The 26769-nt window shown below is 40.8% G+C and overlaps 1 protein-coding gene across 1 annotated transcript; it reads right to left on the bottom strand.

Annotated features, from left to right (window-relative positions):
* Window positions 1-4989: 4989 nt before the first annotated feature.
* LOC139463896 (sodium-dependent phosphate transport protein 2A-like) lies at window positions 4990-13338 on the bottom strand. Its single transcript, XM_071245313.1, has 9 exons — window positions 13124-13338; window positions 12834-13029; window positions 10301-10441; window positions 9910-10041; window positions 9391-9582; window positions 8851-9038; window positions 8216-8288; window positions 7935-8047; window positions 4990-7397 (listed from the first exon to the last, which is right to left on the bottom strand). The coding sequence occupies exons 1-9, from the start codon at window positions 13199-13201 to the stop codon at window positions 6342-6344; spliced, it is 2169 nt and encodes a 722-aa protein (XP_071101414.1). The 5' UTR covers window positions 13202-13338; the 3' UTR covers window positions 4990-6341.
* Between the last annotated feature and the right edge of the window lie 13431 nt (window positions 13339-26769).

Raw genomic sequence — 26769 nt, 5'->3', positions numbered from 1 at the left:
ACGTTCGCTCGTCACGCTGAAGTCCCGGGTTCGATTCCCGACATGGGTGCAATGTGTGAAGCCCATTTCTGGTGTCCCCAGCCGTGATATTGCTGGAATATGGATAAAAGCATCGTATAACCATACTCGCTCACTATATCTGTATGCGCAGAGTCAGACAGAATCAGTTTTGGGGGAGGTGGGTTCACTCCATGTGCCGATATTTGGAATCGAAATGTTGTAGCCAGAGTACCCGTGGTGATTTGTTTCCAGCAACCGATGCTGGTCGTAAGAGGCGACCAAATGGGTAGGGTGATCAGGCTCGGCGATGGTCACTCCGACGACGTGGATCGTTGCTCACAATAATGGATTGTCTGGTCTCGATCTATTTACAGGCCGCCGTCATATAGACGGAATATTCCTGAATGCGGCGTTAAACGAACAAACACACAAACAAATAATGTAGCCAGGAGCTAAAGGTTATAAAACTGTCCTTGGTGTTGTCAGATAGATAACGGTTTAACATCGAGTTCAAGATTATTTCAAGATTATTTCACTGCGCGTGCACATGGGTGTGGCTGTTTCTCTCGTTTGTAGATACTGTGGTTGATATAAATGATCCACTCAGAGCCAGTATACCAGTACTTATGTTACCCTCTTAATGCCGAGCGGGAGGCAGCGCAACAACAAATACCATCTTGCAACGTCTTTTGGTATGATACTGCCAGGAGATCGAACCACAGACCTTCCTCTCTACGGGTACAATGTGTGAAGCCCATTTCTGCTGTGCCCCGCCGTGATATTGATGGAATATTACTAAAAACGGAGTAAAACCGTACTCACTCACTCACTCCTCTCTACGGGAAAGCGCTCTAGCCACGACACCGCGGAGGCGGGATAGATGCATACATATACAGATAGACGGGCGGACGGATGGACAGATGAACGATATCTTCAATCTGATGGATGGATATACAGATATTCGGAATCGAACCTTGACAGCCACCGTTACGATGTTTTACCACAGTCGTGGTGTGAGTAAATAAATTGATAGCTTTCGTAGGTTGGTAAGTGTGTCGATACCATGTACGTAGGTAGAACAGACAGGTCGCTTTCTGAACAATGTACATACTGCAGTGACAACTGTTATTGATTAAACAGTCTTTAAATGCCACTCGAACTTCACATTGGCCACGAACGATGGCAGACATCGTGTTTCTTCCATTTGGCATCTCGCCCAAGGATATTTATATAATAAATATCGATTGTTAGAATGTATACATTTCTTTTTAAATCATGGCCGTCCGATAACGTCAAGTGTAAAGTATCGACTACACACGTTCTTCTACAATGTGACTGAACATCAATTTGAACATCCTTTGTGTCATGGGAGATTCTGAAAGAAAAAGTGTTAACTTATTAAGATGGACATGGTGACACGCGATCAACTAAGTCACTCCACATTCTCAACATCGTCACTATCAGAAGTGTTTGGCTTGTCTATAGATGTTAACACATTGATGATACATCTGTCCAAGTCGGACCCAACACAAGCCAAACACAAGTATTTATAAAACGGCCGGGGGGGAGGAAATATTCTGGGGGGAGATTGTATTTCGTAGGGTGGGTGGGTGGTTGGGGGAGGATTTTATTCTGGGGGAGAATATATTTCGTGACACCGGATCTCCCCCGCCATTTAGTCGTCTCTACAATACACCCCCTTGGGGACCCGGGGTAGAATGTGTCCCCAGGATAATCATTGCTGGTAGTAAGAGGCGACCAAATTGGGCACCCGAGAAAATCAGGGTTAGAATTGGCCTTCAGCAACCCATGCTTGTAAGGGGCGACTAACTGGATCGGGTGGTCAGGTTCGCTGACTTGGTTGCTGTGTCATTCTATCCCAATTGTGTAAATCGACGCTCATGATGCCAATCACTGGATTGTCTGACCTAGACAATTTACAGACAACCGTAATATAGCTGGAATATAGCTGTGTGCAGCGTTAAACAAAAAATACGATGCCAACGGGGCGTTAAGGGTGGCATTTAAAGGAAGAAGTAATATTGATAAGTAATATTAAAGCAACTTTGTATATTATTGTTTTTGTACAAACTATCTAGTATAACCATATACGATGTACATATTTTTCTCAAATAATTTCGACTCTGAAATCTGTCTTGTCAAAAGCACAATCATAACCTACCGGGCAAATACAGTATACACTTGAAAATTGGAGTTGAGATAGAAATTACAAACGTTATCAAAACGTTACTGGGCTGAAAACATTCCCCGAAACACTGGAAAAGTTAGGACCAAAACACAACAATGATACCCATATCAAAAAGGTCATCATCTGAAAACCATTTCTTGTTTGTTTCAAGTTTAGACACAAACACACAAACAAATAATGTAGCCAGGAGCTAAAGGTTATAAAACTGTCCTTGGTGTTGTCAGATAGATAACGGTTTAACATCGAGTTCAAGATTATTTCAAGATTATTTCACTGCGCATGCACATGGGTGTGGCTGTTTCTCTCGTTTGTAGATACTGTGGTTAATATAAATGATCCACTCAGAGCCAGTATACCAGTACTTATTTTACCCCCCTAATGCCGAGCGGGAGGCAGCGCAACAACAAATACCATCTTGTAACGTCTTTCGGTATGATACTGCCAGGAGATCGAACCACAGACCTTCCTCTCTACGGGTACATTGTGTGAAGCCCATTTCTGCTGTCCCCCGCCGTGATATTGATGGAATATTGCTAAAAATGGAGTAAAACCATACTCACTCACTCACTCACTCACTCACTCCTCTCTACGGGAAAGCGCACTAGCCACGACACCGCGGAGGCGGGATAGATGCATACATATACAGATAGACGGGCGGACGGGTGGACAGATGAACGATATCTTCAATCTGATGGATGGATATATAGATATTCGGAATCGAACCTTGACAGCCTCCGTTACGATGTTTTACCACAGTCGTGGTGTGAGTAAATAAATTGATAGCTTTCGTAGGTTGGTAAGTGTGTCGATACCATGTACGTAGGTAGAACAGACAGGTCGCTTTCTGAACAATGTGCATACTGCAGTGACAACTGTTATTGATTAAACAGTCTTTAAATGCACTCGAACTTCACATTGGCCACGAACGATGGCAGACATCGTGTTTCTTCCATTTGGCATCTCGCCCAAGGATATTTATATAATAAATATCGATTGTTAGAATGTATACATTTCTTTTTAAATCATGGCCGTCCGATAACGTCAAGGGTAAAGTATCGACTACACATGTTCTTCTACAATGTGACTGAACATCAATTTGAACATCCTTTGTGTCATGGGAGATTCTGAAAGAAAAAGTGTTAACTTATTAAGATGGACATGGTGACACGCAATCAACTAAGTCACTCCACATTCTCAACATCGTCACTATCAGAAGTGTTTGGTTTGTCTATAGATGTTAACACACTGATGATACATCTGTGTGTTTAAAGTGGATTTTGACAGTCCGGGCCAAGTCGGACCCAACACAAGCCAAACACAAGTATTTATAAAACGGCCGGGGGGAGGAAATATTCTGGGGGGAGATTGTATTTCGTAGGGTGGGTGGGTGGTTGGGGGAGGATTTTATTCTGGGGGCGAATATATTTCGTGACACCGGATCTCCCCCGCCATTTAGTCGTCTCTACAATACACCCCCTTGGGGACCCGGGGTAGAATGTGTCCCCAGGATAATCATTGCTGGCAGTAAGAGGCGACCAAATTGGGCACCCGTGAAAATCAGGGTTAGAATTGGCCTTCAGCAACCCATGCTTGTTGTAAGGGGCGACTAACTGGATCGGGTGGTCAGGTTCGCTGACTTGGTTGCTGTGTCATTCTATCCCAATTGTGTAAATCGACGCTCATAATGCCAATCACTGGATTGTCTGACCTAGACAATTTACAGACAACCGTATATAGCTGGAATATAGCTGTGTGCAGCGTTAAACAAAAAGTACGATGCTCACGGGGCGTTAAGGGTGGCATTTAAAGGAAGAAGTGATATTGATAAGTAATATTAAAGCAACTTTGTATATTATTGTTTTTGTACAAACTAACTAGTATAACCATATACGATGTACATATTTCTCTCAAATAATTTCGACTCTGAAATCTGTCTTGTCAAAAGCACAATCATAACCTACCGGGCAAATACAGTATACACTTGAAAATTGGAGTTGAGATAGAAATTACAAACGTTACCAAAACGTTACTAGGCTGAAAACATTCCCCGAAACACTGGAAAATTTAGGACATAAACACAACTATGATACCCGTTTCAAAAAGGTCATCATCTGAAAACCATTTCTTGTTTGTTTCAAGTTTAGACATCATCAAACAAGGGTGTATACTTTCTTTTGCCCGGGAGATTAATAAACGTCAAGTTAACATTTGAGTAACATGACTCGGAGGTGCATGGCAATGACAAAAACAAAACACATGAAACCGCGCTGAAAGGGTTAACCATCACACGTCACCTACACTGTGAGGGACCCTACCGCTGTCACTGCCCGGGGGTGGCGATCTGCCTGCATGACATTTGAAACTCCCCATAGTGCCTTGTTGCAACGTCAAAAGAACATGACGGCGTTCATTTGCCTGTCAAATCAGCTCGTTATTCTACAGCGACCACGTTGTGTTAGACTTGCATAAGTCTCCTGGGGCAATAATTATTCAAATCATATTTTCTTAATTATAAAAATAATAAGAACAATATGTGGCTTAAAAGACTGGCGTCCTGCACTGTCCACATATCTAGACTTGCCTATTATAAGGATAGAATTACTCTACATCCATGGACTTATCATTCAGTACAGCCTTGGAGCAAGGCTGACGTTGCGCATACATAAAAACTTTGTACTCCAAAGAAATCATTGGATGTACAAGCATAACGTTAACATGTTTTAATTAAAAATAATCACAATTTTCAAACATAACAAAAAGAGAGTTTATTTCATATTTTATTATTGTTCATGTGTTCTTCACATACAAACATACATGATCATGTATTGACATATATACATAAATACATACATACATCTTTCGCTGATGTTCATAACATCCATATGCACACGTCACTATTCGGTCTATACCATTCACCTTGACAGCAGTTCACATTGAGATTGTCATGCACGTGAGAAGTTAAGAGTTCAATACCCGACACGCATCTTATCACATGCATGTGAGTAGAATTAATACCTGGCTCTCATGTATCACAATGTCATCATCAGAAATGGTAAATAGAATTGGTCCAAATACTACTAGACTGAGATTTTCCGAAATCATTTCTCCATTTTAAAAAAAGTCCAAATGATATCAAATGAAAAAAATACTTCAAAAATAGTTATTTATAATATAAAACAATAACCGCAAGTAATAGCGATCGATAATTTTAATATTTAAATATCTACAATGCTAACACTACTTGCCCGGAGACGAATGCACTAAGCGGTAGAAAAATAATGTTATGATACAGATATACATTGCATTTAGCCTCTGGCAAGAGATTCAAATGAGATTCGTAGTTATTTAAAATGGTTAAAATCTAAAAATGTACAACTTAAAAATGACTGAAAGATTGTATCATGAGAAATTCAACATACCCAACAGAGACTGTTGTTTTGGCTTTGTCCTTGTTCAGCAGGCACTCCTGCTCGCATAATGTACACAAACACACGTCTTTTGTTCATAAATGCTGGTATGATTGATGACATATGGAAATGGATGGGTATGTTACAATGTCTTGAAGAAACACGCCTTCATAAATAACACACAATTGTTCTTTCAGTCCCATTGGCAAAGCAAATAATACATCTTCTTTTGCGGTTTTCGTTTCTTTTTAACAAGCTTCACGAATTGCTGAGCATTGATATGTCGATCTGGAATTAATTGGGAATGGTTTGCGAAATTTGGCGAGAGCTAAATGAGACTGAGCTTGGAAACGAAAATAAACTCGAACACAACTTTTCAGCTTGGCAGGAAAAAAATTAAAAACATTTTTTAAAAAGTCATGAGAATTGTGACTGTGTTTCTTTCATTAAATTACAATAACATTTACCAATTATACCCATAACATATGGAACAAAGAAAGTTCAGTATGAACGACGAATGTTTTACCTTAGCTAATATAGCTTACGACCGGTTTTGCATGTTTGGTTCGGCCTAACCTGTAGTCTGGAAATGAAAGCTGAACACCGATTTATCCTTCATTATCTCAAACCTGCTCAAGAACCGTTAGAACCTTCCAAGCTCATCTCACCAGGACTACCCGAGGACAGATTGATGCCACAGATTACCACCGACTTTACCTTCCTGGCTACACTTTGGTAACTTCATGCAATAAAGGTGTGGACGAGGGGGAATTATTCGTGGGATTAAAGCACAATCTTCCCATGTTCTTCTTCTTACCCGGAGGGGTATAAATGGGTTTACGTATATCACTGATTTGGTGAATGTTTTGTTTTAAGGGTTCTTCAAATCCTTCATCTTGATTTGCTGGCATGTGGGTCTTCTTGCTCTGGCAACACAATTTATTAAAAAGTTCCGTGCATTCATCTTCCTCAACAGCATCATCGTCATCATCATCATCGTCGTCGTCATCAATGGATACTTCACTTGCACTCTGACTCTCAACATCAGACTGACTCTCATCCAAACAACATTTTCTACCGGAACATTTTGAAAATACGCGGACTATTTTATTAATAATTTTATCTAATGGTTCCAGTGATCTCAAACATTTAGGAAGCCAGTCCCAAGTTTGGAGACGCATTGGCAAAATAGTTTTACGTTTACTTTGAATAACATTTACAACGACAACAAATAAACCAACAGACGCGATGATGGGTACAACTATTATAAATGGTATGGTTCCTGCCAGGGACAATGCAAAGAAAAATCCCGGCATCAGGAAAAATAAAACAACTAAATAAAAAACAGCAAACCACCTGTACTTGTTTGTTGTTTTTCCTAAATATTTGGCTGCGTTGATCGGGATTTTACGCATTGGGTGTATAGGATAAAATAACGCAATACCACAGATGTTGAAAAACAGGTGACAAAGCGCTAGCTGCAATGCTACCCCAAGCTTATTCGAAGGAGCGGCCAGAGCAGCAAGAATGCCAGTTGCGGTGGTTCCTATGTTAGAACCCAGGGTCAGTGGATACATTCTGCGAAGTTTCAGACATCCTACACCCACCAATGGGGTGAGAGCAGATGTGAATACGGAACTTGATTGGACGAGAATCGTGAGGCCTGCTCCAATCAGGATGACGAGATAGCCGGTGAACCAGGCGATGGGGAATGGTAGTTTGGCGTTGATGACCCTCTTTAGCCAGATTGTGATTTTGTCTTTCAGCATGGAATTGAGTAGCTGGAACACAGAGGGTTGATTTGAACATTCGAGAATATCAACTGGTTAGGAAAAGTCACAACAAATTCTTTTAAGCACGATATATTATTGTACAGAACATCCAGCATGTCAGTGTGTGTGTGTTTGTGTGCGTGCGTGCGTGCGTGCGTGCGTGTGTATGTGCATTAGTCCTTACTATAGAAGAGTCTATGCAAAGACATCACACCGCAGGTCAACATAGATACGCCACTCAGACACTAACATTTGTTGTTTAAGGCCACACTCAGCAATATTCCAGCTATATGAAGGCGGTCTGTAAATAATCAAGTTTGGACCAGACCATCCAGTAATTGTTTGTTTGTTTGTTGTTTAACGCCGCACTCAGCAATATTCCAGCTGTATGAAGGCGGTCTGCAAATAATCGAGTTTGGACCAGACAATCCAGTGATTGACAGCATCCAGACTATTATGTTGTGTAGACGTGTATTATTCCACAAAATCGAAAAGTGATTCCAAGAAGGGCTTAAGTTTGAATAAAGTAGTTGTAACTAGTGTTACCTTGACAATGCAGACTAGGCAGATCGTCAGCAGCACGATGGAGAAGATCAGGAGGATGGCACCGGCCACCGTGTCGTTCAGTGAGGCGTGGAAGTGGTTTATCACAGCATGGACTGTTAACCAAAAATATGACATATTAATGATCTCAAAAATCATAATTGCAAGATTCAGAAAATAATTATTAAGAGGAAACAGTATTTGTACGTAAACGAGATTGGACAACAGTCATGACCAACCTCCAATTGAAATAAGATATTGAAGAGGTAGAAGGGTGAACTTACATGAGTTGTCGCACGTCTCAGTAACGTTGTTACCGTCAGTGGCGTTAACAAACACCTCACTTGTACAAAACGTCTGAAATAAACAAGCATCAAAATGTACAAAAGAAAAGATTTGCAACAAAAACGGACATTCTTTTTGTTTGTTGTTTTAACGCCGCACTCAGCAATATTCCAGCTATATGACGGCTATCCGTAAATAATCGAGTCTGGACCACACAATCCAGTGATTGACATCATCAGCATCGATCCGCGCAATTGGGATACGACATGCATCAACCAAGTCAGCGAACCTGACCCCCGATCCCGTTAGTCGCCTCTTACGACAAACAGTCGACTTTTATGGCAAGCATGGGTTGCTGAAGACCGATTCTACCCGGAATCTTCACTGGTCAGTTGTAACAAGGTCATACACAAACAATGGCGTAAGTGAATGTTGGTTCTACGTGTGTGGAACCGGAGTTAAACAGGTCCAAAATAAGAAGGTGTGTCAAATAGGTGACCTGGCGTCATGGTGTCATCCTCTTCGTGTGGGATACTGTTTATAATATCAATCACTGTTTTTTTCTGGTCAATACAAGCTGAAGTTATATTGCTGTAACATTGCGGCTGAAATAACAAACATGGCAAGTGCCTACCTTGAGTATTCTCTTGCCATTGCCCTCGGGGTTGTTCTCGGCAATCAGTGTGATCACCTTCTTGTCAATCTGCACAACCATCTTTGTAAGAGGCTTCGTGAGTTTCTTCAGCAGATCCTGCTTTTTGCTCTTCATGCTGCTGAAGTCCCCACTGGAGACGATGACGTCAGTCAGGCGGTACAGCATATCTGTAACCAACATTGGACCTCTCACAAAATGTTCATCATATTAATAGAAATAAAAATATTTGAAAAGTTAATTTCGTTTGCTTGCTTAACGCGCACTCAGCAATAGTCCAGCTGTATGACGGCGGTATATAATTAATCGAATATCGACCAAACAATCCAGTGATTGACTTAATGAGCATCGATCTACGCAATTGGGATACGATGACATGCATCAACCACGTTTACAAGCGTGAACCCCCGATCCCGTTAGTCCCTCTTAAACTACAAATATGGGTTGCTGAAATCTAATTTGGATCTTCATGGGTACTGAAAAAAACTAATTAATTTGTTCGTTAATCTTAGTTACACTTACGAGTTGAGGCCTCCAGTGGCAGCAATATCAGCACCGTGAGCCAATTGAAGACATCGTGTACGGTGGCTCCAGAGAAAGCTCTCTCAAACTCCTTCCCTTTGCTGGAATGGGCCAGAGATACGAGGGTGTTGGTCACTGTCGTGCCGATGTTGCAGCCCATGACGATGGGGATAGCAGGTTGCACATCAATGACTGTAATTCAGAAATTATAAAATTAAAAAATCTTAAAATTATAAAAAATTATTACTTACTATTGCTGTAAGCATATTGGTAAATGAGGTTCTACTTCTGATTGCATTTCTCTCTGGCAGAAAAATTCGGCATTTGAGGTACAAAATATATACTACTCAAAAGAAGTTAAGAACACCTGATTTTTTCATATTACCACAGTTTATCTCTCAGGTCAGGTCACATACAGAACTCGGATACATATTCATGCGCCCATGCAGACAGATAGCGCTCTGGTTGGATTTATAAGTGTTTACAATGTCTCAAACGCTGGCATCAGGGACTACTTACTTCCTGACGACACCATCGTGATAATGATGGACGTGGACGTCGACGAGCTCTGCAGCAACACCGTGGCCAGGATCCCCATCATCAACCCCGTAATCGGGTTCAACAGGAGGTCGCTCTGGGAGAAACATTTCCCTGAAACAGCAGTAGGGAAATATTATTTATTTGAACTGGAATTCAATAAAGTCACTGCCAGCATAGGAATACGACTTCTGGCACTGTGGTTCTTGACTAAATTTTAAAATCAAAATAGTAGAATATGTGTAACAAAAACGTTTTAAAAATACATAAGTCCAAATAATTTTTTACCTGTTCCTCCAAAATAATAATGAAACTTGAATGAAACTTTCCTTGGACTAACATTTACCTTATATGAGAATTGTTGTTAGTTTACCTGCAGCTTTTCCTCCTAGCAGCTGAAAAGCGTTGCCAAGTAGATCTAGCGAGCAGATGAACGTGTACAGTAGGCAGATGATGCCCAACACCTTCAGGACGCCAATAGGTACCCGGCTTGCTTGACATCCGACCGCATTCTCTGTTGACAAGAAAATGTTGGTTGATAAGCAGTGATAGTGATAAATGAGATTACAACGGCAGCTCTGCCTGATTCTTGGAGTAGGAAGACGCTGAAATAACAGTATATGGCATTAGGTTCTTAAAAGAAGGCGTGATGAGGTGGCTGATATTTCTGTCATTCTGAAAGGTGGATAAATGTTATATAATTACAATAACCATACCATTATACACACATTTATGGTGATTCAAACTCGAGTTAATCACCATTATGTAAAGGGGAGGGAGACTTCTACCATGTGAAGTTGGCACACGAGGACATTCCAGGGACAATAGCTAACCCGGATACAGAATGACATTCACGCGCCCATGCAGACAACGCAAGCGCGCTGGTCGGGATTATAAATCGCTGAGCGTCTTTGTGAGCGCTGGCGCTCCCTAGCGTATAACTCCTTGTATATCCTATAGCACCTAACAACGGTCTTGTAACGCGATCTTACACCCAGGTGCGATCAGCATGTGCACTGAAAGCAAGTACATGTGCACCCACAGCAGGGGTAAGATAATGCTGCCGTTGCAGATAATGGGCGCGTAATGATGAACAAAGAGTTATCACGTCTTGAGCAATAACTGCCCGTGTTATGCAGAATGCGATAGGCACAAGCATCAACTAGTGTATGACGTTTTCTTGTATATATGCGGCCTTTGTAAACGCTGGCAATGGGATACTGTTAATTAATCTATGCAGTCATTATCATCATAAATCTCGCCCATCCCACATGAATATTATTATCCTGGTAACGCACAGCTGTTCACGCATACATTCGCCTACAGCATGCAATATAGACTTACATTTAGTCTCTGAAATCTTATATTACACAATATCCTTATTGACTCTAAAAATTAAAAAAATCCCTATGCTGTGGAATAGAGCTGGCTAGAGCTGGCAAGACTTGCTTTTGTATGCGTTTCTAGATTATTATTTTTTCATAAAATAAATATATTCCAGGACTACATGCAATATAATCAGTGTTATTACTACAAAGAATAAATAATTGATAATGCGCATTAAAGGAGTCATTTCTCATATAATTGATCAACAAAGTTTGTAAAATACATCAATTTTAATTAAATATTTCCAAAGAAAATTGTTACGATAAAAAAAAAATCACAACAAATCTAGGAAACAACTGTAAATCCCGCTAATTATCACCACCGACACACACACCTTTCTTTATTCAAATATGCCATTTCTATTTAAATACAAAATCTTAAAAATACGTAATAAGATTCAGAGAAGGTTCCATAAAATTTGTTAATCAAAATTAATATTTCAATATCATCAATAACAAGCCGACGTTGAACCAGGCAGACAACCATGCATCAGTGGCGCGCTATCCGGTTACATCCGGCATACTGTGCTCTAACGTGTATTCAAACGTTACGCGCCTATTTCATTATTGGCGCGCGGCTAACCCGGAAATACTCATCGACTCGGTCAAATTCGACACAAAACAACAGCTTGCTACAAAATGGACGTGGTGGATATTTTATTTCTGATATCATGTGATTTTGAAACACAATAATAAAAATGAATGGAAATGGAGAATGGAACACATTATATTATCATGGCCAGTATATCATAGATTGTTACTCGTATACCCAGAGACCATATACCGACATATGTATCGGTATATGGTCTCTGTCCTATCCAAACGACACTCATGCCGGTATTAGTCGCGGTCTTATTCATATCAGTTACGAACGATGATAAAATAAGGGGAAAATTAAGCTATAGACGTGGGCAAAAAGTACCTATTTCTCACGCGTCCGCCATGCTTTCAAATCAATGATGTATTTATTACTTTTAATAAATATGTACATATTTCTCTGATTTCTGGGAAGCGTTTCTTTTCTACATATATCACCTGCCTATTTTTCCCTGTGTAATTGTCTATATTCCCATTATTCAGCCTTTTCTCCTATTCCTGTACACGCCTGGGTTTTTTTTTCTCTCTCTCTCTCTTCGTTTGATCGATTGCACGAGTCGTACGATAGGCCAGCTAAACCTGCGTCACGGATCTAGCAGGCAAACACGTGTGAGGGAAGTCGGTACTGAAAACCACATGGCGCCACAATATATCACCCAGCCGAATAAAGGCGGATGTTCAAAGCCAATCAGGATATTCAAATATTAAAAGCTTCCTTACAGTTAGAAAACGCGGTATTCTGTAAATAAAATTCTACACCATTTCCCACTGATACGATGAGTACCCAAAATATGGAGTCATCAGGTTAGGACTGGTCGATATGGATAGTTATCACTAGGAATATGGATTGTTATCACTGGGTAGGGAATGATGAACTTGTGACGACGACAATGACAACAGTGATGTAGACACAACTATACACACCGTCACAGGTACGACTAGACTTGTCCTCTGTCATTGCATCATCACCGTCTACCGCGAGGGCAAGTCTCGCCGTTTCCCTCGATTCATCCACCTCCTCATCTTGTCTGGGATTTGAGACACTGTTTCGGGAGCTGAAGCCAGAATCTGCCCCGCCGGACTCGCCCTTAATGCTTTTCTCCAGGGGTAAGGGCATATCCTAAGACCAAGGAGGAATTACGTTAAGAACCCCTTTCATAAACGAAATACTACTTAAAAGAATATATTATGAAAATCAAAATTAAATAACTCACCCTTTTTAGGTCTGTGATCAGTTCATATCGATCCTTGCCTGAACTCTTCACACTTGTAAGGTTTTCAGGAATAGTCATTTTCCAAAAATGATATTTTGGAAAAAAATATGTCCCCTCCAAGTGTGTGTATCTGGTCTGACAGTTAACTCTGACTATGCCGGCAATATGCAAATATGTGCATTTATAATGCCACGGCAGTCACTTCGACTTCACTCGTGTTCACGGCGTGAGTGCGGTATGATTGGCTGAACTCTGAACTCGGTCAAAGGATAGCGCGCATGCGTGTCAGTTCATTGAATGAATACTATAAATAGGGAGTGCTGTCTGGCCGCGTAAAATACATAATACCTTCTTTGTTGGCTGATATTGCTGGTTTCATATTCAAAATATATACAGATTATATTAAATCAAACATAACAAGCGACAGCAAACATAAATAAAAGCATTTCTCATTATTCAAACGAGTGGTAGCCAGTTCAGGACGGTTGTAACTACTCCCCGTGACGTCACATGTTTTCAACTGCTCGTAATGTGCTTATAATGCGTCAACATATTGATTCACACCGGATTTCGCAATGTAAAATGCCATTGGATAGAAGTCATATGATTCAATGCCGTTATTGGGAGGGGAATATTACAGTATATATCTCAGAATTGTTTCCGGTAAGCCATGAAATTTTCATAAACAATATCGAACCATGTGAGGAAATGCAAATCAGTTTTATAATACTCGTCTATTACGTTGGGTTAACAACGGGTGAATTTTTCTGTAATAAATATTGAAGTTTCGTGTTATTTGTATACATATCTGATTAGACTGGTATATAGTCTGACATTTTTATTACACAATACATTTCTCTCTTCTAAATTATTTTTCTTGATGTTAATTTCATGTGGAAAAGAGCTGGCTAGACCTGCTTTATTGGTTTTTGTTTCATAAAATATATATCAATCTAATCTAACATGTGTTTGTGGTGGCTTATATGTTGACTGTTTCCTTTGTGATTGACTGTCTGTCTGTCTGTGTCTGTCTATCTCGTGAAACCTGCTTAACCCGGACGATATTATTCTCTATGAAATCGGCCGGATGAACGAATGCCCGGAATAATGAAACTTCGGTAAGTTAAAATCTCCCTTTCACATTATGTAGACGTTTCCAGGAAGATGGCTTTCAGTCGGAGTAACGTGTGTGTGTGTGTGTGTGTGTGTGTGTGTGTGTGTGTGTGTGTGTGTGCGCGCGCGCGCGCATGTGGCTGTGTGTCTGCCTAACCTAGAGATATGTTTTCTTTCAGAACCTATAGCCAATTGAAAGATTACATAGACTGATTTGATACCCTTAACGGTCTGCTGTCGTAGGTTTTAAATGTTTATGTATCAAATGCATGCTTATAGGTGGAACACCATGTCAAATTCTTATGACAACCATCACCTTTCAAAATGCGGGGTTATCAAATGCATATATATCTACGCGTTTAATTTAACGTTACATTTGTCTTTTTTATTAGATCATACTAGTTAGAGGTGGTCAGAACCTCATTATATACAGTTGTATATATTCGTATGGAATGCAAATAAAAAAACATATTTTGTATCGAGAAATCGTTTGATGGTTTGAATGCTGTATCAAATGACAAATATAAGATTGTTAACTCAACGCGAAAACGTATTTATTTAATTTCAGCTGTAATAAAATCCACATTATGACAGATAGAAACCAATTCAGCTTCTAACTTGCCACAGTAAGAATTATTAACTGTAGGTAATACGCAATCTACTCACGTAGTTTCAGGCGCGAAGGTCTAATTCAGAGGTGAGTGGGTAGTTTTCGATGTTACGAGATGTATTTTCAAAGCACATGCTGCACGGAAACAGCTATGCCGGATATTGTACGACGCTTCATTCAATATGGCTTTTCGTATTTTTTCGCATCATGACAACGGCAACATCGCTGACGTGTAGAGTCGTTGATGAAAGGTTTCGTGCTTCGCGTGCAGGGAATATAAGGGAATTGCTGATTTTAGGTTCTTCTTAATTGTTTTCTGGGAGTGTGTTCAACAAGCGCGACCGCAATATTCTACAAAATGTGTTAAGGAGTAAAATAGGTCTTCAGCAACCGATGCTGGCTAAAAGAGACGACTATGCTTGTCGTAAGTGGTTACTAACGGTATCGTTGGTCAGGCTCGCTGACTTGGTAGATGCATGTCATCGTATCCCAATTGCGCGGATCGATGGGCATGACGTCAATCACTGGATTGTCTGGTCCAGACTCGATTATTTTTCAGACAGACGTCATATAGCTGGAATATTTCTGAGTGCGGCGTTAAACAACAAGCAAACAAACAATCAAATAATCATACTTTGTTTACGCACAAGTGTATGTTTACATCACCAGCAAGATATCGTTGATAATATGGCAATATAACATGTTGATGATGCCCGATTCCAGGTTATTTATATGCGCATTGTAAATACTAATAATCCCAATGATTTTTCTGTCTAAATTCATGAAAAAGCTTTCTTGAAATGCTTTCCGACCACAGGTTGTATTTTTACAAGGTTAAACATTTTGTTACACACTTTGAACTAAAGGTACGCCTAGTAATATTGACATACATAGGAACACATGCATATTATATTGCGTCAATAATGGACATAGATTAATCATACTAGGTGCAATGAGTTGTAGTAACCACACAACTTTTGATTTTTATAAAATGTCAGATCCAAAAAATCTAGTGCTTGTTCATCACGTTGAGACAAAAAAGCCATTCATTTTTTATAACAGATGAGAGAATATTGTGAAAGTAAAGCATTATAACACTCTAAGCACTTGTAATGAGTGAGTGAGTGAGTGAGTGAGTATAACATGTCCGTTCCAAAAAATCTAGTACATGTTCATCACGTTGAGACAAAATAAGGATTCATTTTTTATAACATTGTGAAAATATTGTGAAAGTAAAGCTTTATAGCACTTTAAGCATTTGTAGTGAGTGAGTGAGTGAGTATTGTTTTACGCCGCTCTTAAAATATTCCAGCAATATCACGGCGGGGGACACCAGAAATGGACTTCACTGATTGTACCCATGTGGGGAATCGAGCCCGGGTCTTCGGTGTGACGAGCGAACACTTGAACCACTGGGCTACCCTATCGCCCCTTCAGCATTTGTAACTGTCTTAGAACATTGAAATTAGATCATGAACATGACATATCATATAGCTTAGGCTTCCGTGTGATTGATAACATGTAAAATATCTAAATCAGAGGGGGCACGGGTGGCCCAGTCGCCTAAGGCGCCGCGATTCGCTGTCCGCGAGTTGCGTTCCTTGGGCACGCCAGAAACCTATGATTGTGGGTTCGAATCCCGGTTCGCCCCGATTATGTTTCTAGCTTTGTCAGCACCATACCCGTGCTCGTAGGTTTCACCGAAGTGGTAAACGTCTGAGACCTGCACCACTTCGGGCTTTCCTCCCACATTAAGCTGACAAGCCGCGATATAACTGGAATAATGCTAAGAGCGGCGTTAAACCCAACTCACTCTAAATCAGAATTGTCAATGAATAACACGTACAGTATAAAATGTCATATAATATATGTTACGAATGTGTGACCATTAATCAGCGACATACATGTACATATACTGGTCTTCAAGAAAGTGAAATATTCTTATACAAGCTCACCTGAAGAGGGCCCTATTCACGCCAAAGTGCTGTGTCAGTTGTATGGAAATGTGTACTCGTTAAAAACATATATGGTAAGGTTATATCTGTGACTGGTTGCTGTGTTAACCAATAGTGAGTGGTCCGCTTCCTGAACTATTTTCGTCTCAGACTGCCTCGTTGCTACTTTTATATATCCCTCCGCCTGTTCACTCATGACTGCTATTGCATTCACTGAAGATTTGTTTTTCGCAATGCAATGATGCGTGTTTATTGAATACACTTTCACTTGCATGTGATTGATATAAGTATATGGCACACGTGTACCACGACATAAGAAACATTTAACAAATCATTGTTTTTTGTTTGATTTCACTCATGTTTTGTAACCATCATGTTGTGTTGGTGTATTTTTCTTAACGTGCTATTAAATAACTTTTTTGAATGTGATCACAATTAAATGATCATTAATAAAATAATATGGGAATGATGTAGATCTATTTGCATGCGTTATTGCGATCACTCATGATTGTTTCACCTTTGTATCCTTGTTCCATAAAGTGAGTGAGTGTGGTTTTACGCCGGTTTTAGCAATATTCCAGCAATATCACGACTGGGGATACAAGAAATGGGCTTCACACATTGTACCCATGTCGGGAATCGAACCCGGGTCTTCGGCGTGATGAGCGAACAGATTTTGAAAGTTTAAACTTCCCCATTTAAACACTCCTTAGGTTGAGAACAAATAAGGTCTCGACATTTGTAGTTGGCTATAAAAGGGAGAAGAGAGATGACTAAAATCAATAGAAGTAAACGTGTTATAATTCTCTCTTGCTAACGTAATGAAAATACACGGTCCCGTTTTGGTTTGTTGTTCTTCTTACATATCAGTGGTTGATATCATGAGCAACGTCCAACGCTGTCTGGTTACGATGACACGCAACAGATCAAGTCACCGAACTAGACAACCCGATTCATTTAAGAATTGAATATGTATTCTACCAACTTATATACCAAAACATCCATACCCTGCATGACATCAAGTACGTTTGTGCGAAGTGATAAGCGTGCTGAAACGACTGCTTTTCGTAGAGTGTCAACTTCCTCCTCCCCTAAATCACGGGTAGCATCTAGTTTATCACTCTGAGTCTCATTTTCTCATCCCCGAATCCCGAATATCAATTAACACAAATCTCAAAAGCATTGAGAAAAGGGTCTGATTTCAAGTAAAATTACTGAAAAATGTAGAATTTCTTTATATATAGAGAGAGATATAAAGGATACATTAATGTTTCAAAAATGTTTTACCTGCTCACACTGCCGAACCCCGAATACCCTCTTAATAGATCCCTGAAAAATGTAGAATTTCTTTATATATTGAGAGAGATATAAAGGATACATTAATGTTTCAAAAATGTTTTACCTGCTCACACTGCCGAACCCCGAATACCCTCTTAATAGATCCCTGAATTCCTCGTCCCAAAAGTGGGGTTGGCTGCCTCTCTCGTGCCATGGCCGACAGGACGTAAGTGGTCGGCTGCTACAAGCAGGGGAGGCAACTCTAAATCAACTCCATCTTCAACGATGTCAGTTCATAACACATTGTTAGGACAAGCATCGTCATTTTATTACAGCATGGTGTTTTGTCTAAGTCTTAACTGATAATAGGCGAACACAATTATCGTCCATGACTGTGACCATCGATGTCAAGGCGATTGCTGATTTACCAAAGCGTGTGACGATATACCCCGATGTATAATAGCTGTGTGTTTTCAGATGCTATATCATCCATTCCTGCGTCTGTTAGAGCTTCTAAAGTCACTGCATGGTTGTCAAGGTGTTTTCTCGTTATTATATAACGATAGCAGCATCACCATCATGACTATCATCATCATCATCATCATCATCATCATATATCACGTCCTCAAGCATAATTCACAATATCCAACAGATAAAGTTTGAGTTGAGCACTATATTTAAATACATACTTATTGTACCTACTGTTGTGTGTAGTGCCATGTATCTACAATGACATGTATACTCACCGCCAAAAGAAACGCTAACCATGGAAACATACAGAGAAGTATGTAAAGAAGAGAGGTTTCCAATGTGTACCAATTACAGTAAACTACGGTTATAACGAACACGCTTATAACGAACTGACGGATATAACGAACTTACTTTTTTGGTCCCGACTATTTGCTGTAGTTATGCTGTATATATGCTTATAACGAACTATACGGTTATAACGAACTAAAATTAGTAGTCCCTTTGAGTTCGTTATAACCGTACTTTACTGTAATGTGAAAAACAACCAGTTAAGTGTTGCCACAGAGTGTCTTCATTCTTATCACGGCATCCTGTAAATGATTTCCAAACTTCACACGCTAAAAGTACACGCCCGAGACAAATGGTGCATCTCGAGTCATGGATCTATGACGTCACATGTGATGCGTTCATGAGCCTCGGTTCACACAACATACCAGTATGTTCGTTTGTGCTTCTAACCAATCTAATATCTGGAATATAAGTAATTCTTCATATATTAACCAACATGTATGGTATTCGTGTTTCTTTTGGCGGTGAGTATACATTTGACAGATATGTGGACAGACGGATTATATTTCAGTTTTCCAGACCGCCGGGCAAATACAACTGCATTTGGCGGATTTATCTTGACATACTATATTTTCTTTACACGCATCTGAACGTACTCTATCTATAGACTCAATACCCCAGTCCCCTAAAAAGATACCCGTGAAGGGTTGGAATAGGTCTTCAGCAATCCATGCTTGCCGTAAAAGGCGACTATGCTTGTCGTAAGAGGCGACTAACGGGATCAGGTGGTCAGGCTCGCTGACTTGGTTGATGCATGTCATCGTATCCCAATTGCGTGGATCGATGCTTATGATGTCAATCACTGGATTGTCTGGTCCAGACTCGATTATATACAGACCGACGCTATATAGCTGGAATATTGCTGAGTGTGGCGTTAAACAACAAACAAACATAAACAAGGATATTATTTTGTGTCAAAGATTTTAAAGAACACCTTGAATTTTACACTGTCTAATAAATCTGAGTTTTTTAGTATCCCAAATAGTTACTTTATTTATGGCTCGTGTTCCAGCTTGTATGAATGACAATAGCAGGATAATTTTCAAGAAAATTAATCTCGCAAGTATTTGTAGCTTGTAAGTACATACAATGACCTGTATTTAAAAAAATCTGTTGTATATATTTATCTGTTTATATACATGTATCAGACAAACACGAAAACATTAATGGTCATGTCGATAATGAGTCTGTTGATGGAAACCTCTTATATTTTAAACTTAAAATATCATCAACGTTATGTGTTTTATTGATTAAATGAACACAGTTGTTACTGATTCATAGAGCTTAGACACCGAATACTTCTACAGTAATTGTATGACGCTGGCTATATGCCTACAGATATTGTTGGTATCAGTTTCACACATATTCAGTAATTTGGACAGATACTTATTGATAAACCATTGAATGACACTTCTGCATGTACAGAGGATATGTGGTTGTTCTTGTAAATACCACATTTATTTCATCGAGAGAGCTGCAATATTTTCAGCATTCGTCATCACCCCTTTCCGTTACCTGTTTTTTCAGGTCACGACAAGAAGTGTGCCTTAACCCGAGTGAAATATCGATTTTGTTGTGTACCATAAATATGTACATTATATAATACTGTTTTATATGTTTTGACAAAGCCTTCTCGTTTCACAATTAGCAACTCACTCACTCGATCACTGATCCATTTGGTTGCAAGGGTTGCCCAGTCATCTGAGGTGCCGCAATTGCCTGTGCAGAGTTGCGTCCCTTTGGCCCCCCAGAAACCGCCTATTTTGTTTATGTATTAGGCCGCACTCAGCAATATTCAAGCGGTATTACGGCGGTCTGTAATTAATCGAGTCCGGACCAGACAATCCAGTGATTGACATCATGAGCATATGTTGGTTATCATTCAGTACAAAGACGTCTATACGTCTATGTCTACAAAACTATAGATCAACTGACTTTGAGTTTGCATCCTGAATCTGTTTTCATTATGTTAAACTGCTGTTTTACATGCCTGTGATGACGAAGAAAAGAAACATCACAAGCTCCTCATCGCCCCCTCAAACCCCCTTCCTGTCCGCATGTCCATCAATGCTCCTGTGATGAGGCACGCTGTGTTTCTGAGAGCACCTGTTTCAGCTGCCGGCGTTATTGGTATGTCTAGCTACCAGCGAGGGGGAGTATTCTGGTCATGGAGTAACTCAAAATATTATAGAGGGGATCGGTGCGTGCTTCATGGTTGTGTAAGACAAGGTGAGGTAAAGGTCAGTGTTTCGTCTTGCCGGATATAACCGATGATAATAGTCGTGACCATATATTGCATAACAATTGGATAGTCTGTAGATACTTTGGTTTTAAAGAACCTTTGAAACATTGGTATTTTGTTATTTAGTTTTCAATAACGTTTATTGCAACTTGTGTTGTTGTTTGTTTTTGGGTTGTTGTTGTTGTTGTTGTTGTTGTGTGTGTTTTTGTGAGTGTGTGTGTGTGTGGGGGGGGGGGGGGGGGGGGGGGGGGGAGGGTTGCTGTTGTACATTCGATTCCGATTATATCCCGAGCATGTGTTTATGAATCATCATGAAACAGTGATAAAAGATGTTCGCGAAAAGGTTTGTTTGCTTGTCTGTTTGTTTGTTTGTTTGAGCTGCACTCACCAATGTTCCAGCTAAATAATCGAGTCTGCACCAGACAATCCTGTGATTGACATTATAAGCATCGATCTACGCAATTGATATACGATGCTTCAACCAAGTCAGCGAGCCTGGCTGTTATTAATCGAGTTTGGGTACACAATCCAGTGATTGACATCATGAGCATCGATCCACGCAATTGGGATACGATGACATGCATCACCAAGTCAGCGAGCCTGATCACCTGATCCCGTTAATCGCCTCTTACGACAAGCATAGTCGCCTTTTAGGGCAAGCATTGGTTCCTGAAGACCTATTCTATCCCGGATCTTCACGGGTTGTTGTTGTTGTTCTTGCAGTTCTTTGTGGAATGCATGAATAGTTCTTATTGTGAAAAGGAAATCGTTGGGAAAGTGAAGTGAATCACTATACTTGAATCCATTCATTACGTCTTTGTTGTGTGGGCGGGTGACATGGACAGACTTGCAGTATTCTCACGCCGAATACCGGATTCCATTCTCACAACGTGACAATGTGTCAAGTCAACTCATGGTGTCACGTTTTGTTATATCGGGCGGTCGGCTCGGAGTCAGTATACTGTGTCTGAGTGGGGTATTCATGTTAAACTGCGGACTCGTATGTCAGTGTGCTAGCACTGTACATCGGCACACACACACACACACACACACACACACACACACGTACATCACGTTGCTATATAAATGCAATAATCTTAAAAGCAGGGGTAGCCTAGTGGTTAAAGCGTTCGCTCGTCACGCCGAAGACCCTGGTTCGATTCCCCACGTGGTTACAATGTGTGAAGCCCATTTCTGGTGTCCCCCGCTCTGATATTGCTGTGTACACTCACTCACTCTGTTATATCACTGGACTATCTGTAACACGACCAAATTTACTCACCGCGTTGCTCGATATGTTACACTGCATGACTGTCATGCGTGAGAGGAAATACTGGTAGAGTGGCATTAATGATCAGCATGAACAACATGGAAACTATTCCTTTTATTTATTATTCATATTCTTATTCTGAATGGGTTTCGCGTTTCTTTCCGACACGCCGCGACATACTGAAATACTGTTTGGGCGGCGTTAAACCCATGCCTCTCATTTACTCATTCAACTCGTGAAGATCCAGGTTGGAACAGGCCTTCACAGCAACCCATGCTTGCCGTAAAAGGCGACTAACTGGAGGCTCGCTGACTTGGTTGATGCATGTTATCGTATCCCAATTGCGTGGATCGATGCTCATGGTATAAATCACAGGATTGTCTGGTCCAGACTCGATTATTTACAGGCCGCAGTCATATAGCTGGAATATTTCTGAGTGCGGCGTTAAACAACAAACAACAATAACTCACTCTTTCCGTGCTGATTAATAAACTCCAATGACGTAACGGGCACATGACACATTATCATGCACTGTGACAAATACAATGTATGCTATTCAGATAGATCTGAATACTCTGGACGAAATTTTGGGCGGTTTTATAAATCCCGTTGTCGAATACTCCTCGCTAGTAATTCAGAGTGAGTGGGTATGGTTTTACATCGCTTTTAGCAATATTCCAGCAATATCACGGCGGGGGACACCAGAAATGGGCTTCACACATTGTACCCATGTCGGGAATCGAACTCGGGTCTTCGGCGTGACGAGCGAACGCTTTTACCACTAGGATACCCGACCGCCCCTGTAATTCAGAGCAAAAAACTCGTGTTACCGATGAGGTGAATAACTAATCCATATGGTAGTCACGTGTATAGTTTCATAAACATGTATACCATCCAAATACAGTTTGGGCTGACGGGAGAGGTTGCAAATACAATTATCTCCCTTTACACTGGCACCTGTGGTGAAAGGAAGGTTTGTGGGTATTTTGTTAATTCTGAAAACACTCAAAACCTGGACAGGTGCAAGGAGGTTAGACCTTCTTCGTCAAACGCATTCGTGATTAGGATATCCAGGCAACGCTCAGTGTTCGAAGTTGAGTAATTGCTTGGCGCAAGCCCAAGTCAGAAAATGTCGGCCCTCTCGGGACCCGTTCTTGTTTTTCTTAAGCCGAAGACAATTAGATTAGATAGATCACAATGACACGACACACGGGATACCAGTACATGTTAATGACAGAAATAGTCTGAGAGAGGAACACGTGATCGATTGCTCATGCGCAGATAAATCTTTTTATGGGGAAACAAATAACTAAAGCATGACATAAATAACAAAGAAGGCACTACCAGACCCAAATTATTTCGAAAATTGTTTGTATAAATAAGTATGCAGTAATTTTAGTACAAATAATTTTGAAAACAATGTGTGTTTGGTTAGTTTGTGTGTTCGCTGTATAACGTCGCACTCAGCGATATTCCAGTTACATGATGGCGGTATGTAAATAATCGAGTCTGGACCAGACAATCCTGTGATTGACATCATGAGCATGAATTTATGACATGCATCAGCCATGTCAGTGAGCCTGACCACCAGATCCCGTTTGTCGCCTCTTACAAGCATAGGTGCCTGTTACGGCAAGCATGGGTTTCTGAAAACCGGTTCTAACGGGTTGTGTTTAGTTGTGTTATTATGTGATTTTTTTTAATGATTTAGTATTTTTGTCTTTGTTTACATGTTGAGTATGCTTCAAGGACGGATACGAACCCAGCATTCTCTGCGTGTATTGCACGTTGAAACAGAGAGCGATGGCTTAGCTAACGTTGATGTTTCAAATCATGTCTTAAGCAATTTTTTTTCACATATACACTCTCTAATGATCCACGAAATGCTCTCAGAAGATGGACCTCGTGGAAGACGTACAAGCGATGAGTGGATATGCTGGAGGAGTTCGTGAGATTAACACAGTACACCACATACACGCATTCTGTTAGAATTTGTCTTAAGCAACCCATGCTTGCCGTAAGAGGCAAGTAACGGGATCGGGTGGTCAGGCTCGCTGACTTGGTTGACGCATCGTATCCCAATGGCGTAGATCGATGCTCACTGATGTTCGATGCTCACTGATGTCTATCACTGGTATTTTAGAGACCGCCGTCATATAACTGGAATGTTGCAGAGTGCGGCATCTTCAGCACACCAGCGCTATCTTGCGCTCTCTTTTTTATCGAACACATCGATATGTATTAAGCCACATATATTGGTAAAATAGTAGGAAGCTCCAGGTTTCTCCCTCTATATGTCCTGATCTCCCGTAAATAACCGAACAATAGTTTGCTTCTGGTTTAACGCAAAAACAATGTTTGCTGAATTCGGAGGGTGTCCCGAAACTAAACGTGACAAAAATTCGAATTTGATGGGCTTCTCCAATCGTATATATCTTGAAGCAATGATCGTAAAAATATTCACTCTCGAAAATCCACAATTCCAGTCTCATACGACATCATGTCCTTAAAATCGTGACATACGTTGTCACTTCACGACACGAGTGGTGCTTCCCAGCTAGGAAGTAATTAACCGGGCACGATGGTCGTAAATAAAGTATTGTCACACGTGCAGCATGTGCGTCTCACGTGGACCTCGTGCCATGTCTGTAAGTTACGCAAGTATTCACGTCATACGACTACATACGCTTATGAATGGTTGGTCAGGAAACCTCTCTGAGAAGTGAATAAGGATTTCTTCAGCAATCGGCTTTTCGACCAAGTAGGTCAGATGCTGATAGATTCGTGTAACGGTTATCGTGCTTAATAATATCAGCATGGTCAATACGTAAGATCAATGTTAACATGTGTGACACAACAAAAGTAATATCAACATGAATATAATACAACAAAGCAGTACCCGCATGTATAACACAATATTATTGGACCTCGTCATTCGGATCAATTAAGGGGGTTCCACTTGGGTGAATTGTAATATGAGAAGGGGGGAGGGTTGGTCACCCTCAGATACCCAAATCTATATCCACCACTGCTCATCAAGGGCCACTGCTCAGTATTGTGAATGTGCGTGTGCGTGCGTGCGTGCGTGTGCGCGTGCGTGTTTGTTGTTTGACGCCGCACTCAACAACATTCCAGCTATATGACGGCGGTGTGTAAATACTCGAGGACCAGAAATTCTAAACATCTAGGCCAGAGAATAATCCGTCTCGACTATCCGCAGAGATAGATTCCAATGGACGTCAAAGGAAAACGGGTGATGAATTGTATATGAATGGATCCCTGGAAATCAGTGATGACTCCAGGTGTTTGCCGATATCACCCGTCACTGACACAGTTTTCATCGAACTGTAAGGGATAGTGTGTGGTGAGGCGTGACATCACCTTGTAGGTAAAGGTCATAGCATGAGACACCATCGCGCATGATGCTGACAAGCGACGTGATATATTTACTAAATTCCTCTCAATGTCTGCCATAAAATGTCTGGAACGACTTAACGATGCATTTATTCGTGAAGCTTTGATAACAGTCTCATTTGTACGGTGGCCCATAAGGGACATCGAGTCTGATATACTAGCCACATAAAGAAACTGTGCACGGAGAAAATATATTCTGGATTGAAATACAACACAGCAAGAACAAAATGATGCAGATGCTGTAGCAGCTGAATGATCGGACCATAAGAAAATGTCAACTGGACCTGAACAATATCTGTTACGATGACGTCAGAAGATCAAAATGGAGTAGGGGGTCATACGACAAAGTCACAAAGTCAATAACGGGTATGACCACCCTGTGCGTGAATCACAGCAGTGCATCGGTGACGCATGGAGTCCACCAAATGGGCATGGAAGGCCTGGGGAATGGCCTGCCATATCCTCCTCAAATCCTGTGCCAAGTCATGGACGTTATCTGGAAGATGTGGAAGACGACGCAGACGGCGCTCCATTTCATCCCACACATGCTCCATTGGGGAGAGATCTGGAGAAACTGTAGGCCATGGCAGTAACATGACATTGTTATGGTGATGGAAATCCATTGCGACCCGAGCCGTGTGAGGACGAGCGTTGTCCTGTTGAAATGTCAATCCCGGGCCATGACGTTACAGGAAAGGAATGACCACAGGCCTCAGAATCTGATCTCTGTTGCCAACACCGGTGAGACTGCCCTGAACAACCACCAAAGGGGTTCGGTGCCGTGCTGTTATCCCACCCCAAATCATCACAGAACCACCTCCAAAACGATTCCTCTCCACAATACAGTTGCGTGCATAACGTTCTCACAAACGCCGGTAGACACGTTGGCGCCCGTCACTGTAGGAAATGTTGAACCTCGATTCATCTGTAAAGACATCATTTCTC

Source organism: Haliotis cracherodii, unplaced genomic scaffold (genome assembly GCF_022045235.1).
Source record: "Haliotis cracherodii isolate W230 unplaced genomic scaffold, xgHalCrac1.p SCAF_16, whole genome shotgun sequence".
NCBI classification, from domain to species: domain Eukaryota; kingdom Metazoa; phylum Mollusca; class Gastropoda; order Lepetellida; family Haliotidae; genus Haliotis; species Haliotis cracherodii.
Note: the sequence above shows the minus strand (reverse complement) of the source record. Positions and strands in the feature narration are given on the sequence as shown.

Excerpts from the sequence above, each read along its gene's own strand:
- LOC139463896 (XM_071245313.1), bottom strand. The coding sequence starts at position 13,201 with ATGACTATTCCTGAAAACCTTACAAGTGTGAAGAGTTCAGGCAAGGAT. Across the intron at positions 10,442-12,833 it reads GTCTAGTCGTACCTGTGACG|AGAATGCGGTCGGATGTCAA; the intron begins GTGTGTATAGTT and ends TCTTGTCAACAG. Across the intron at positions 10,042-10,300 it reads GCTAGGAGGAAAAGCTGCAG|GGAAATGTTTCTCCCAGAGC; the intron begins GTAAACTAACAA and ends CTGCTGTTTCAG.